Source organism: Suncus etruscus, chromosome 11 (genome assembly GCF_024139225.1).
Source record: "Suncus etruscus isolate mSunEtr1 chromosome 11, mSunEtr1.pri.cur, whole genome shotgun sequence".
NCBI classification, from domain to species: Eukaryota; Metazoa; Chordata; class Mammalia; order Eulipotyphla; family Soricidae; genus Suncus; species Suncus etruscus.
Window position 1 is genome coordinate 43,554,100 of NC_064858.1, and position 14,898 is coordinate 43,568,997.

Genomic DNA, 14,898 nt, shown 5'->3' on the forward strand with positions numbered 1-14,898 from the left:
TTTGTAACCAAGGCTGTTTAGAATCCCTGATTAACTTTCATTTCAGATTTGTGTTTCAAATCACAATTCGTTAAAAATCATAGGAAGATGATCATGAGAATGAACATTTTTTCCTCAGGTATATATATATATATATATATATATATTTTTTTTTTTTGGTTGTCAGAATCACATTAAGCACTATTTTTCAAATATTTGAAGAGTACATGTATATATGTTTAAATATATATACACAAACAAAAATACATATAAATGTTGAGCATAAAATGTGACTAAAATCACATCAACATGATCTTTAGAAATTAGAATCACAAAGTTAGATCCAACCCAAATCTTTCAGTGCATTCTCATCTATAAAGATATTTTTTCTCAACTCTTTTGTTTTCTTTCAGGTTGGCCAAAGGATAAACAATAAGATACCATCATTAAATTAAAAAAAATCCTATGTCATGTATGTACTGTTGTTAATTTAAATAAGTCCATGCTTATTGTCACCTGGGGCCTTTGATAAAATAATCTCTTGAAGGCACTGATTGGTAAGGAAGAATGTTCTTTCAGAAATAAAATGAGTCAGAGCATTAACTCATTCGCTGCCTCTCACTCACTCATTGCTTTAAAAAAGTTGCCTGAAAACTGTCCACCTAAAATTATTTAATGACATAATTCACAGGTTGAGTTACTTTCCTAGAAGGATTTGAATGACAACATTGATCATAATATGGGGAAAAATATAGTCACTTTAATGCTTACCATTTTATTACTATAATTATAAAAATTATAATTATGAATCAGCCCTGGACATTGCTTGGTATTTTAATTTGTTCTTAATTTAGGCCTTTTCCACCTTTTGTTCTGTAGGTCACACTTTTTAATAAATGCTGTGATGGCCAGAGCATCGTTGTGGTGCACCAAGCCCCTTGGGCTGCCTGCCTGAGGAATAGTGAGTGCATGTACTTATGGATCATGCCACTGCTCAGACTTTCCTCTTCAACTTCTTTGCTGGGCAATGCTGAAAAGCTTCTGTTGATTCTCCAGGCAGTCTTTCAACTTGTCCTCTGTCAGTGTCAGCCGCTGTTCCAGAATCGAGACAGTCTGCAAAGATGAGGACAAGAGTCAATGCTCAACCCACAAGAGTCAGTTGCTCAGAGAAAATACCAAGACACTAGTCTGGCCTGGGAGCGCCTTTTTAGAACTGAAATGGACCAGTCCCCTGGTCTGGAAGTTGGCTCCAAAGTGAACTGTCTGGACTCCTCCCCGAGGATACAGCGAAATAAAGCAATTTGAGTCAAGGAAAGGAAAATTAAAACAGCCAACAAACCTGGAAGCATTTAGAGAAAGAGAATAAGCCTAGGACTCTCTAGGTACTTGGAATGCTTAGTTTTCCAACGTCCACTTGACCAACAGTACAGCGGAGTGTGTGTAATGAGGGAGAAGATGCTAGCATCTAGCCAGTGACATCACTGGTCATTCTGATACAGTTCATGATGGACCATTCCTCTATGACCCCTGATGGTGGAGTGTTGAGTTTACTTTGAAAACTTAACTTCAAAGTAATGATAGATGGACCAAAGGATAATATATATCCAGAGGATTATAGCATTCCACGTGGTTGTTAGGAGGCTGAATAAAATAATACAAGTGAAGTGCATTAGGTCGGTGCAGGACAGGGGACTCGATGAATCTTAGCTTTTCCTCCTCCTCAGGCTAAGATATGAGGAGGACCACACACAGACTTTAGGAAGTAGAAAATTTGGATTTCAGTATAGTCTTCGATATAGACTTTTTATTGATTGACTGATTGGTCTTGGGGCCATACCCAGTGGCGATTAGGGGCAACACCTGGCTTCTGCACTCAGAAATTGCCTCTGGCAGGCTGGAGGACCATATGGGATGCCGGAAATAAAATCAGGTCCCTCGAAGGTCGGCTGCGTGTAAGGCAAACACCCTACCACTGTGCTATTTCTCTGGCCCCCATATAGACTTTTCTGCATGAAAAAATTTTAAAATTTTCCTTCTGGTCTATGCTCCTAGCTACAAAAGTTCATCTTTCTTATATCATTGGAAGTCTCTCAATCTATAGACTCTTTCCTTATAATTTATCTGCTGATTGATTAAAGCCCACTCTGAGCTTCCTAAATGCAAGGCACATGCACAGCCATTGAGCTGTGTTTCTGATATTTTGTATTTTAAAATATACATATACATTTATTTTTTTATCACATCTAGCAGTGCTCAGAGGTTACTTCTAGCTCTGTGCTCAGAAACCACTTCGGGTGGGCCTCAATTACCATGTGGGATGCTAGGGATCCAACCCGGCTCGACTGTGTGCAAGGTAAGCTCCCTTCCTAAGGACAAGAGCCCCCCACAAGTATAGAGCGAGGAGTAACTCCTGAGCATTGTCAGGTATGGCTCAAAAACAAAAACCATTTAAAAATAATTAGCTGGCATAATTTATAAACCAGAGGTTGCTTTGTCATGCAAGGTTTTGTTAAGATAGTGGTAGAGCTCATGCACAAAAAAATGTTTATTTCAGGGGCCAGAGCAATAACACAGGATGGGCATTTGCCTGTCATTCAGCTGACCTGGGTTCAATCCCCAGCATTCCATATGGTTGCCCAAGCCTGCTAGGAGTAATTACTGAGTGTAGAGCTCAGGAGTCACCCCTGAGCCCTGCTGGATGCGGCCCCAAATCCGACAACAAAAAATTGTTTCTTTCAGTCAATTTCAAGATAATGAATCCTCTGATGGGTAACCATTTAAAGAATTATTCAGTAGGTTTTCCTCTATAATTACAGCTATTATATGTGTATATGTATACCACCTAGAATAACAAATAAAATAACAGTGATGTTGGTATTTTCTATTATTTGAGGACCTACTATGAGCCAAGTGTTCTAACAGATAATTTACATACCATAGTTTCACATACTACAATTTTTGATATACACATTGTCAACACCTCCAACACTGGTAGATTCCATTTAGGTTTCATCTAAGACATAATTATTTTAATTTATTTGTAATGACAATGAGATACTGATGCTTATGAACACTGCACTGAGTTAGGAGGTGTTTAGTCATCTGTAATTAAGTGAGTTCCAACATGCTTATTTTACTTGCTTCTGGCCCACAGATTCACTGTTCTCATTTCGCAATTATATTATATCTGATTTAACCTTTGTACACTAATATGAAATAAGTCAATGTTTTAGAACTCAAAAAGAATGTTTAATAGAGGGGCCAGACGATAGCACAGCGATAGGGCATTTGCCTTGCACATGGACAACCCAGAACAGACCCGGGTTCAATCCGTGGCAACCATCTGGTCCCCAACCTTGCCAGGAGTGATTTCTGAGCACAGAGCCAGGAGTAACCTTTCAGTACCACTGGGTGTGGCCCAAAAACAGAAACAAAAAAAGTTCAATCGAGTTTAAAGGATTTATTTTTTTAACCCTAAGTTGGGTAAAAAAAAAGTGTTCCATGAAATGGGAAGAATCAAGAATGGAAATATTTAAAAAAAAAGAAAAAAAAGAATGGAAATATTTTTTATTGTGAGGATCTGGCATAAATGTGATACTGGATAAGAAAATTCTGGTAATATGGTAAGTAAGAGGCAAAATTTGGTAAGTAACTGAATGGACAATGGCCAAAATGGAAGAAATGCTTAATGAGCAAAAGGGAAAGTCATTTCTAGCACAGTATTTTGAAAATGGAGGATTTTCATATGATTTTTATCTACAAATCTGAGGACTCCATGTTCTGACGGGGCCCTTATCCAAAATGAGTGTCCCTCCCCTATATATCATGTCCCTTAACTCCAAGTAACTAAAATGTTTTTTTCCTTAGTGATTCTAAATCCTGAACATAAAACAGAGTCATATAAAGTATTTAACAGACTGATGTCACAATTTTGCATTCAGAGAAGTGGACAAGTACATACTTCTCAATTTGTTCACTTCATTATAATGCACAATAGAGGTTAAGGACAAAATTAGTGTGACCATCTTGAAATATTCTAGAAAAGTAACTGACAACTCTTGACATCACAGTACACCTTTCTTTTGGGATAATTTGTGACAATCACTGTTCTGACAGACACACAGACACTGGTATTCTTATTTAATATGTCAAAGAGAAATAGGAAGATGTCAAAGGAAATAGGAAGTCAGCAGAGCTGGAAGAGAAATTTCTGGTGTATCTATTTTGACATCCCATTTCCCTTAAATAACATGTATTTATCTCTTGCTAAGAGTTGAAAGACCTTTGGTATAATAAGTAGATACAGAAATTCCTTCTTTGCAAGGTAGACTGGCATTGAACCCTAAGTAGAATTTTAAGATTGTGAATATAAAACGTATAATTTCCAGAACACTGCAAAATGTTAGAAACTTTGGGATAAAAGAGGATGGTATTTAGAAAATATTTTAAGTCTGAAGAATTATCAACATACCTACTACTTAATTCCTATCAGAATCAGCTAATATTTTGGAGAACCCTGCCTTTTTAAAAATGTTCTAATATGGGGCTGGAGTCACAGCACAGTGGTAGGGTGATTGCCTTGCACGTAGTGACCCAGGTCGATCACCCGGTATCTCATATGGTCCCCCCCAGCCAGGAGCAATTTCTGAGCAGTAGCCAGGAGTAACCCTTGAGCATCACTGGTTGTGGCCCAAAAACAAACAAACAAACAAACAAACAAAAAGTATTTTTTTTTGTTTTTATTTTTGGGTCCCGCCCAGCAGTGCTCAGGGGTTATTCCCAGCTCTATGCTCAGAAATCGCCCCTGGCAGGCACAGGGGACCATATGGGTTGCCAGGATTCGAACCACTGACCTTCTGCATGAAAGGCAAACACCTTACCTCCATGCTATCTCTTTGGCCCCCAAACAAAAAGTTTTAATATGAACACAATGAATCAGAAACTTTTTTGCTTGTTTGGTTTTGGGTTACAGCCAGTGCTGCTGTGGGCTGTATTCAGATATTCCTCTGCTGGGGACAGATCCTGGGCTGGCTGTGAACAAGGCCATCCCTACCCACTGTGCTACCCCTCTGGCTCCTGAATCAGAAACTGTAAGAGCAAAACTTGACTACTTAGAGAAAAAAGCACTAATGGGATGGATATTTCCACTATTTCTCTAATTTCACTGCTTCCTTCTGGCCTTTAGTGATCAGAAATGGAAAGAAAGAGACAGTAGAGAGAAGGAGAAAGAGGGAGAGAAAAGGGCGAGAAATAGAGGGAGAAGAAAGAAACAAGGAGAGAGGGATAGGGGGGGGGAAGAGAAAGAGAAGGAGGGAGAAAAAGAAAGTAAAAGGAGAAAGGAGAGGATGGAAGGAAGGAAGGAAGGAAGGAGAGAGAGAGAGAGAGAGAGAGAGAGAGAGAGAGAGAGAGAGAGAGAGAGAGAGAGAGAAGATACTTGTATGTCCTAGAGCCTAGAGGCAGACTGGGTATTGCTGCAGGAGGAAACTGGGGACACTGATGGCAGAAATTGTGTGCTGGTGAAGGGATGGGATTGGATCATTGCATGACTGAAACTTAACCTTCAGTAACTTTTTAACTTGATATTTCATAGTGATTCAACTAAAAAAATGTTGTTAGGACAGAGCATGCTTAGCTATAGTGACTTATTTCTGCACCCTACCTTCTGTAACCAGTTCTTTTCCATTCACTTTTACCCTCCAATGACAAAGCACACTGACGAACCTGTGTCAGAACACTGAGCTGCTCCATAATGTGCTCCAGGGCCTCAGTCACAGCCAGGGGGATGCTCCGTTGGCTTTCCAGGATGAGTGAGCTCACGTCATCCATTTTCTTCTTCACAGGGGCTGATGCACAGTCCACTGTCACCAAGGAAGGGTTCAGGAAATAGCTGCAGACGTCTTCTCCCTTTTCTGGTACAGTTCTTACTACGTTTTCTGTAACCTTTGATATCATAGAAAAGATAAAACATGTTAATTTTTAAACTTCAAGAGATTTCTAACACATATAAGTCTGTAATATAAAAAGTATGATCTATTAGAAGTATAATTCTACTATATACAGTCTAATTTTATTTATTTATTTATTTACTTACTGGTTTTGGGGTCACACCTAGCGGTATTCAGATGTTACTCCGGTTCTGCACTCAGAAATTATTCCTGGAAGGCTCTGGGAATTAAACCTGGGTCAGCTGTGTGCAAGGTAACCACTCTACTCACTGTGCTATCACCCCATAATTTTTTTTTATTTTGCAATAATTAGCAATTTTTTGGCAAATGGCACAATAGCTGTCAGCAAGCAGAGCTCCCTGCTAAAGTATAACCAGATAGGAACAGCACATTGTAGGGAAAGCCCCATCTACTCAAAGCCATGATAGAAACACAGATGCACCCATGATGGTGTGACTGACATGGACAGGAGAGGTTAGTCAGAGGAAAACTCCTACAGCTGCTTAGGGCACAGGGCCATCATTACAGGGAGAGGGAAGGGACTGCGAGGGAACCATTTACTTTCCATTCAGCAATAAAATATTCTGCATTTTCAACTTTACACATAAAAACACATGTGGGGCCTGGAGGTGGAGTGTGGTGACAGGTAAACCTGCTGAATTTCTTCCTTCCTCCATAAGAAAATGAAACCCATTGAGAAAGAAATAGAGATGGAGAAGGACAGGAATAGGGGTAGCAGAATGGCCATAGAGACCAAGGAGCAGGATTTCTAGTTTATTTAAACACCATGGTTACAAGATTATTCATACTACAGTTTTTTTCTACAATTGTAAAGTAGTTCATACATCTTTCCATCTTTCTCTCTTGCTCTCATTCTTTCTCCCCCTTTATCCCTTTTAGACACCGTGGTTTGCAATATTTGCAATATTGTTCCTGAAGAGCTACCAGGCCTATCACTTTCCCCCTTTCAACCCCCAGTTCTTGTCCAGAGTTAACATTTCCACTATCATTCTAACAGTGATCCCTTTTCTGTCTTAATTATACTTACCACTCATTGTGGCAAGCTTCCTACCATGGCCCTGGTCTCTATTGTTTTGTTTCTTGATATTAATCCCATACTACCTTTATATTTGATCCTTTTACTCACCTTGGTCCTCCCTCCCCAGCATCATTATAGTAAACAAGGGATCCCAACACTAAAACCACAGCTCCACCTGCAGGACAACCAAAGAAGCAAATCCAGAAGTAGAAGCAAAAAATGCTGCAAATGAAAGATGGAAGAAACAAAGTGAAAGAATCCACTTTGCGAAAGGGTAAGATAAAGAAAATAGAGAAACAAAGAAAAATTGAAAAAAATAACAAAGTGAAGATATTAAGGCCTATGACAAATACTCAAAAGCAACAGAAAATGAGAATTAGTCTATGGAAAAATTTAGCAAGGAGTGGTGTGACAAGAGAGTAGGGGGTCTGGTGTTGGAAGTTTATGTAAGAAACCATATAATTATAGTATTATCAATCATGGTATCTCAAATATAACTTATATTTTAAGCAATTTTTGTTTGTCCTTAAAGAAAACAAGTCTTCAAGTCTCCAGAAAGCAAACAGATACAGAATTGGTGGTGGTGGGTGGCGGATAGCAAAGAATTGAAAGCACCAGCATAATAAGACTAAATGAACATAGAGAATCTTGACACAGAGAAGCACACGATTAAATACAACAACAACAACAACAACAACTAACTATAGGAGTCAAGAAGTAGGGCCCGCACAGCGCGTTTGCCTTGCAAGCAGCCAAACCAGGACCAAAGGTGGTTGATTCGAATCCTGGTGTCGCATATGGTCCCCTGTGCCTGCCAGGAGCTATTTCTGAGCAGACAGCCAGGAGTAACCCCTGAGCACCGCCAGGTGTGGCCCGAAAACCAAAAAAAAAAAAAAAAAAAAAAAAGTCAAGTCATTCAACAAAGATTGAAGATATTAAAAAAAATCCAAACAATGCTATAGAATACGGAATTAAATTTAATTAAATATGGAAAGCATAAAAAACAGAATCAATAGAGAAAAGTATGAGAAACTGAAGATAAAAATCACAGGATTGGGGCCGGAGCGGTGGTGCAAACCGTAGGTGTTTGCCTTGCGCACTAGCCTAAGACAGAACTTGGTTCATTCTCCCCTGGCATCCCTTATGGTCCCCCAAGCCAAGAGTGATTTCTGAGTAAATAGACAGGAGTAACCCCTGATCGTCACCGGGTATGAACGAAAAAACAGAAAAAAAAAAATCACAGGATTGACTCAAATGGAAAAGGGAAAATGAGCAACAACAAATTTTTAAGAGAAACACCAGATTCCATAAGAAGATTAAACAGAGTCTAGAACAGGGGTCTTAAACTCGCGGCCCGCGGCCTGTTTGCGGCCCTCCGTACAACATTTTGTGGCCCGCGGCCGGCCTTCAAATATCACAGTATTTGCGATTATTCGCTTACCGAATAATTGCAATAAAAATCGCGTTAGTAAGAAGAAAAATCACATTAACCATTCGCATACCCCGAGCAGTTCTGTTCAGGGTATGCAAATGTTTAATGCAATTTTTTTTCTTACTAATGCGATTTTTTATTGTGAATATTCGGTAAGCGAAATCCCTTATGCGGCCCTGCCTCACCCCGACTTTGCCTCCTGCGGCCCCCAGGTAAATTGAGTTTGAGACCCCTGGTCTAGAAGGACCGGAAAACAAGAGAGGTGGGCGTGGGAGGGGAGAGAGAGGGAGAGGGAGGGAGAGGAAGAGGGGGAGAGAGGGGGGAGAGGGGAAGAGAGGGGGGGGGAGAGGGAGAGGGAGGAGAGGGAGAGGGGGAGGGGGGGAGAGAGAGAGAGAGAGAGAGAGAGAGAGAGAGAGAGAGAGAGAGAGAGAGAGAGAGAGAGAGAGAGAGAGAGGATCAGAACAAATGAGAAAATAAGAAAAAAGTCTCTTTTGATTTGTTTTTGGGTCACACCCAGGAGTGCTCAGGTTACTCCTGGTTCTACCTCAGGAATTGCTCCTGGCAGGCACGGGGACCATATGGAATGCTGGATCAAGGCAAACGCCGTACCGCTGTGCTATCTCTCTGGCCCCCCAAAAATGGTCTTTAACATACTGTGTTGGGAAAACTTTACTGCCACAGACAAAATGGAGAAAAAATAGAAATGATCACTATTCAAGATTACTTACAAAAATTAACTAGAAATTGATTTTGGCCATATAAATTAAAATCCAAACCATAAAATAGAAAGAAGAAAACATAACATATTTACTCCTGATATCAACATCAGAGATATATTAAAAAAAATCAAGAATAAACAAGTGGCATTACATTAAATTTTTTTCCTATAGCAAAAGAAGTTGACCTTAAAATGCACATTATAAAGCAAGGTAGTAGTCAAAATAATATTTGAAGAGCAGTTAGAGAATTTACTTCCAATTTTCAAAATTTGTTATAAGACTACAATAGTAAATACAGTGTAACTTTGGCATAAGGACAAATATATAGAACAATGGAACAGAATTAGTAGCCTAAAAATAAATCCTTCGAATTGACTTTTGACAAAGTTGCTTAGACAATTAGAAAAAAAGGGTGTTCGGGGCCGGCGAGGTGGCGCTAGAGGTGTCTGCCTTGCAAGCGCTATCTTAGGAAGGACTGCGGTTCGATTCCCCAGCGTCCCATATGATCCCCCCAATCCAGGGACAATTTCTGAGCGCTTAGCCAGTAGTAACCCCTGAGCATAAACGGGTATGGCCCCCCCCAAAAGAAACAAAAAACAAAAACAAAACAAAAAAAGGAGTGTTTTTATTAAAAAAAAAAAAACTTAAAACTGGCAAAGAGATATATTTTAGTCCTTACAATACAACATTAAACAATGAACTAAAAGTGGATTTTAGACTGAAATATGAGAGCTAAAATGATAAAAGTATTTCATGGGGAAGGATGAATTGGGGTTTGGCCACACCTGCTTAAGGGATCATTCCAGGTGGGCTTATGCCACATGCAAGGCAAGCACCCTATCTGCTCTACTATCTCTCCAGTCCCAAATCATGATACATTAAAAGAAAATGTGGTGATATTACTTTCTTGACCTTAAATTTGGCAAAAAAAATTTTTTTGTTTTGTTTTTTTGGACCATACCTGGCAGTGTTCAGGGGGTTACTCCTGGCTTTGGACTCAGAAATTACACATGGAGAAGTAGAATGCCTGTCTCAAATACAGGCAGGATTGGGGGAGATGGAGGGGGTGGGAGCATTGGTGGTGGGAATGTTTCACTGGTAAAGTGGGGGGGGTATTCTGTTTATGACTGAAACCCAACTACAAACATGCTTGTAATCATAATGCTTAAATAAAGCTTTTTTTTCTTTTTTTTGTTTTTGGGTCACACCCAGCAGCACTCAGGGGTTACTCCTGGCTCCATGTTCAGAAATCGCTCCTGGCAGGCTCGGGGGACCATATAGGATGCTGGGATTTGAACCAATGACCCTCTGCATGAAAGGCAAACGCCTTACCTCCATGCTATCTCTCTAGCCTAAATAAAGATTTCTTTTATTAATTTTTATTTTTAATTATGAGAACAAAGATGCAAAGAAAGAGGACAAGGTAAAGTTACAGTGGAAGGACAATCACCCATAAACAGAATTCTCAGTAGTCCCATTGCTGATATCTTAACTTTGAACTTTCAGCCAAAGAACATTAAGAAAAATAAAACATGTACAATTACTTTGTCCCTCAAGTCCCCAGATTGTAGTACATAATATTTCTTAGCAGCACACAAAGCAATCTAAAGACATAAAACTTATGTAACTCCTTCAACATTGAAGGCAAAGTACTTTTTAACATTTCCATGCATATGCATATTAGTTTAAGTTAACCTCAAAAGTTTAAGTGGGTTGTTTTTCTTAAGTATTAGAGTCAAAGGAGCACAGTAAAAACGGTGTTATAGTGGCAATTATTGTTTGCATAGGCCCACCAAAATATGAGGGACATGGAAAGGAAAAGGCTTGTCCTAAATACAAGGAGACCCTACCCCTGAAATTTCCTGGCATAAGACCAACTCTAGGTCCAGGCAAACTAGTTTGTCCAATCCAAGTCATTGTCTGCAGTGCCAATACACTTTTATTTTTCACAGTCTCTGTTGTTCGTATCATGTTTCTGTATTACAAATAAAGATTTTTTTAAAAAAATAAAAAGAAATTATGATTGGCAGGCTCAGGGGACCATATGGAATGCTGGGTATTGAACCCTGTCAGCTTCATGCAAAACAAACATTCTACCTGCTGTGCTATTGCTCCAAACCCTGGAAAAAATTTCTTAGCTTAATTACTGAAAGTCTAATAGACAAAATTAAAATTGAATGGACTTTATCAAAATGAAAGTCTTTCATGTCTCAAAACATTCCATCAATAAAGTGAAAACCCTCAAGAATGTGTTGCAAAAAAATGCAAATTGTATACTTTTTTCTTTTTTTCCTTTAAATATTTTTTTTATCTAAACACCATGATTATAAACATAAATGTAGTTGGGTTTCAGTCATAACAAGATCACCCCCCTTGACCTGTGCAACCTTCCCATCACCAATGCACCCATCTTTTCCTTCCCCCACCTCCGCCTGTATTTGAGACAGGTTTTCTACATCCCTCACTCACTGACATTGTTATGATAGTTTTCAGCGTAGTTATTTTTCTAACTGCACTCACCACTTTTGTGGTGAGCTTCCTATTTTGAGCCTGTCCTTCCAGCCCTCAACTCTGGGAATTATTTCAATGTCTCTAATTTTTCTGAAAACTCATAGATGAGTGAGACTATTCTGTATCTTTATCTCTCTAATTTCACTCAGCATAATAGATTCCATGTACATCCATGTATAGGAAAATTTCATGACTTCATCTCTCCTGACGGCTGCATAATATTCCACTGTGTGTATGTACCACAGTTTCTTTAGCCATACATCTGTTGAAGGGCATCTTGGTTGTTTTCAGAGTCTTAACTATTGTAAAAAGTGCTGTGGTGAATATAGGTATGAGGAAGCGATTTTTGTATTGTATTTTTGTGTTCCTAGGGTATATCCCTAGAAGTGGAATAGCAGGATCAAATGGGAGCTCAATTTCCAGTTTTTTGAGGAATCTCCATATTGTTTTCCATAAGGGCTAGACTAGATGGCATTCTCACCAGCAGTGAATGAGAGTTCCTTTCTCTCCACATCCCCGCCAGCACTGATTGTTCTTGTTCTTTGTGATGTGTGCCAATCTCTGTGGTATGAGATGGTACCTCATTGTTGTTTTGATTTGCATCTCCCCTGTTGATTAGTGATGTGGAACATTTTTTTATGTGCCTTTTGGTCATTTGTATTTCTTCTTTGAGAAATTGTTCGTGTCTTCTCCCCATTTTTTGATGGGATTTAATATTTTTTCTTGTTAAGTTCTGTCAGTACCTTGTATATCTTAGATATTAGCTCCTTGTCTGATGGGTGTTGGGTAAACAGCTTCTCCCATTCTGTGGGTGGCTTTTGTATCCTAGAAATTATTTCCTTTGAGGTGCAGAAGCTTCTCAACTTAATATAGTCCCATTTTTTTTTTGTTTGTTCTTGGGGTCACACCCAGCAGTGCTCAGGCATTACTCCTGGCTCTATGCTCAGATATTGCTCTTGGCAGGCACGGTAGGGGTAGGGGTGGGAGGGACTCCATATGGGACACTGGAATTCGAACCACCGTCCTTCTGTATGCAAGGCAAACGCCTTACCTCTATGCTATCTCTCCAACCCCTATAGTCCCATTTGTGTATCTCTGCTTTGGCTTCTTTAGAGAGTGCTGTTTCTTCCTTGAAGATGCCTTTAGTTTCAATGTTCTGGAATGTTTTACCTACATATTATTTTATACACCTATGGTTTCAATTCTGATATCAAGGTGCTTAATCCATTTGCATTTGACCTTGGTGCATGGTGTTAGCTGGAGGTCTGAGTCCGTTTTTTTGCAAGTGGCTGTCCAGTTATGCCAACACCACTCGTTGAAGAAGCTTTTCTTGCTCCATTTTGCATTTCTTGCCCCTTTAACAAAGATGAACTGATTGTATAGCTGGCGTGCAAGCAAATTGTATACTTAAGAGCATATAAAACCACTGTACTTAAAAAATATAAAAACAGAAATTCAAGAAATGGTCAGAGCATTTGAAGACATTTCTCTGAAGATTTATAATTGGAGAGACTACTGAGGGTAAAGAGCATTTTGGCTGACCCCAGTACCATCAAGGATGAGTTCTTAGCATAGTGTCAGAAGTAGCCCCTGAGCACACCCCTGGGCAACTGCTCCCCATCTAAAAAATAAATCACTAGCCATCAGGAAAATGCAAATTTAAAACACAATGAGATACCACTTCATACCTGTAAGATGATAAAATAAAAAAGACAGCAAGTGTTTGTGAAAATGTAGAACAAGTGAAGCCCCATATATTGCTGGAGATGTTGTAAACTAGTACAGACACTTGGTAAAATAAGTTTTGTCTTTCATCAAAATCTTGAACATAGGGCCGGGAAGGTGGCGCTAGAGGTAAGGTGTCTGCCTTGCAAGCGCTAGCATAGGACGGACCGCGGTTCGATCCCCCGGCATCCCATATAGTCCCCCCAAGCCAGGAGCGACTTCTGAGTGCATAGCCAGGAGTAGCCCCTGAGCATCAAACGGGTGTGGCCCAAAAAAAAAAAAAAATCTTGAACATAAACTTCTAATGTGATGCAGCAATTTCAGCCCTTAGTATGTTTCCCAGAGAAATGAAAATATACACTATCTTGTGCACAAATGTCATCTCAGCATTGTAAGTGCAGTCAAGAAAATAGAAACCCTCACTATGTGCCTTAAATATTACTGTGAAAGATTTGTAATTCACTTTGACCACAATAAAAATTAAAAAATAGAAACCATAGGGCCCGGATAGTTAGCACAGCGGTGTTTGCCTTGCAAGGAGCCAATCCAGGACCTAAGGTGGTTGGTTCGAATCCGGTGTCCCATATGGTCCCCTGTGCCTGCCAGGAGCTATTTCTGAGCAGACAGCCAGGTGTGGCCCAAAAACAAAACAAACAAACAAAAAAAAAATAGAAACCATCAAAAGGGATCAAAATGCCATCATAATAAGTAGTATACATGTAGTATAGCCTGAGTATTGTTTTGTCACACTAAAAGGATAAAGTACTGTTATATGCTACAACTTGAAAAAAATCATGAAGCCAGATACAAAAGCTACTTATTTTATTCTGTGTATATGAAATCAGAACAGACAACTATCAAGAGACAGATTAGTGGTTGCCAGTAACTCTGAATAGGAAAGAATTAGAAAATATTTGTAATGTGTAGGAGGGTGATGAAAATGTTCTATAATTATTTGGTGGGAAGGGGACAGTGGGGAAATGAAGAGATGGATCAGTATGAGTCAAGTGAAACTTCTCAAAGATTCTCTTCTTAGTGAGATTATTATGACTGAGCAGGGCAGATTCTTTTTGATGCCTGGCACATTGCTGGCACTGCAAAGATGAACACGAAGCACAAACACATGAGTATATGACTGTAAAAATGGACAAATGCTTTGATAGTCCAGGAAAAAAGTAATCGCGTTCCATTCCCATTTCCTATCTCTTCTATCTCTAGACCCTTATAACTCTAGACCATAGTAACTCATACCATCGCTTTATTCAGTAAAGATCTCCTATGGAAGGCCTGGAAGCTACAAGAAAGAACCAGCCAGTTCCTTCCTGGAACTTGAGTTCTCCGGGGAACCAAATTTTTCAGAAGAGCTTTCAGAGCACTCGCCCTCCAGGTGTCCTTGAGGAAGGAGAGGAGATTGTTGTCATCTCAAAGATGGGAAATGTAATCTCACCAAATAAGAGAACAAATGTGAAGTTCTGAGAAATTATCTCTGTAGTTAGAAAGGGTCTATTCTTTACTGAACAGATAAAAATAGAGTTAAACATTGAGCTG

At 39.4% G+C, this 14,898-nt stretch overlaps 1 protein-coding gene across 1 annotated transcript in view; it reads right to left on the reverse strand.

Annotated features, from left to right (window-relative positions):
* Nucleotides 1-278: 278 nt before the first annotated feature.
* The window catches only part of POC1B (POC1 centriolar protein B), a 99,650-nt gene continuing 85,030 nt past the window's right edge, over nucleotides 279-14,898 (reverse strand). Inside the window, exons 11-12 of the mRNA XM_049783727.1 lie at nucleotides 5,701-5,919; nucleotides 279-1,092 (exon numbers count right to left, since the gene is read on the reverse strand). Coding sequence (XP_049639684.1) covers nucleotides 988-1,092; nucleotides 5,701-5,919 — 324 coding nt within the window. The 3' untranslated portion in view covers nucleotides 279-987. The remainder of the gene's footprint in view (nucleotides 1,093-5,700; nucleotides 5,920-14,898) is intronic.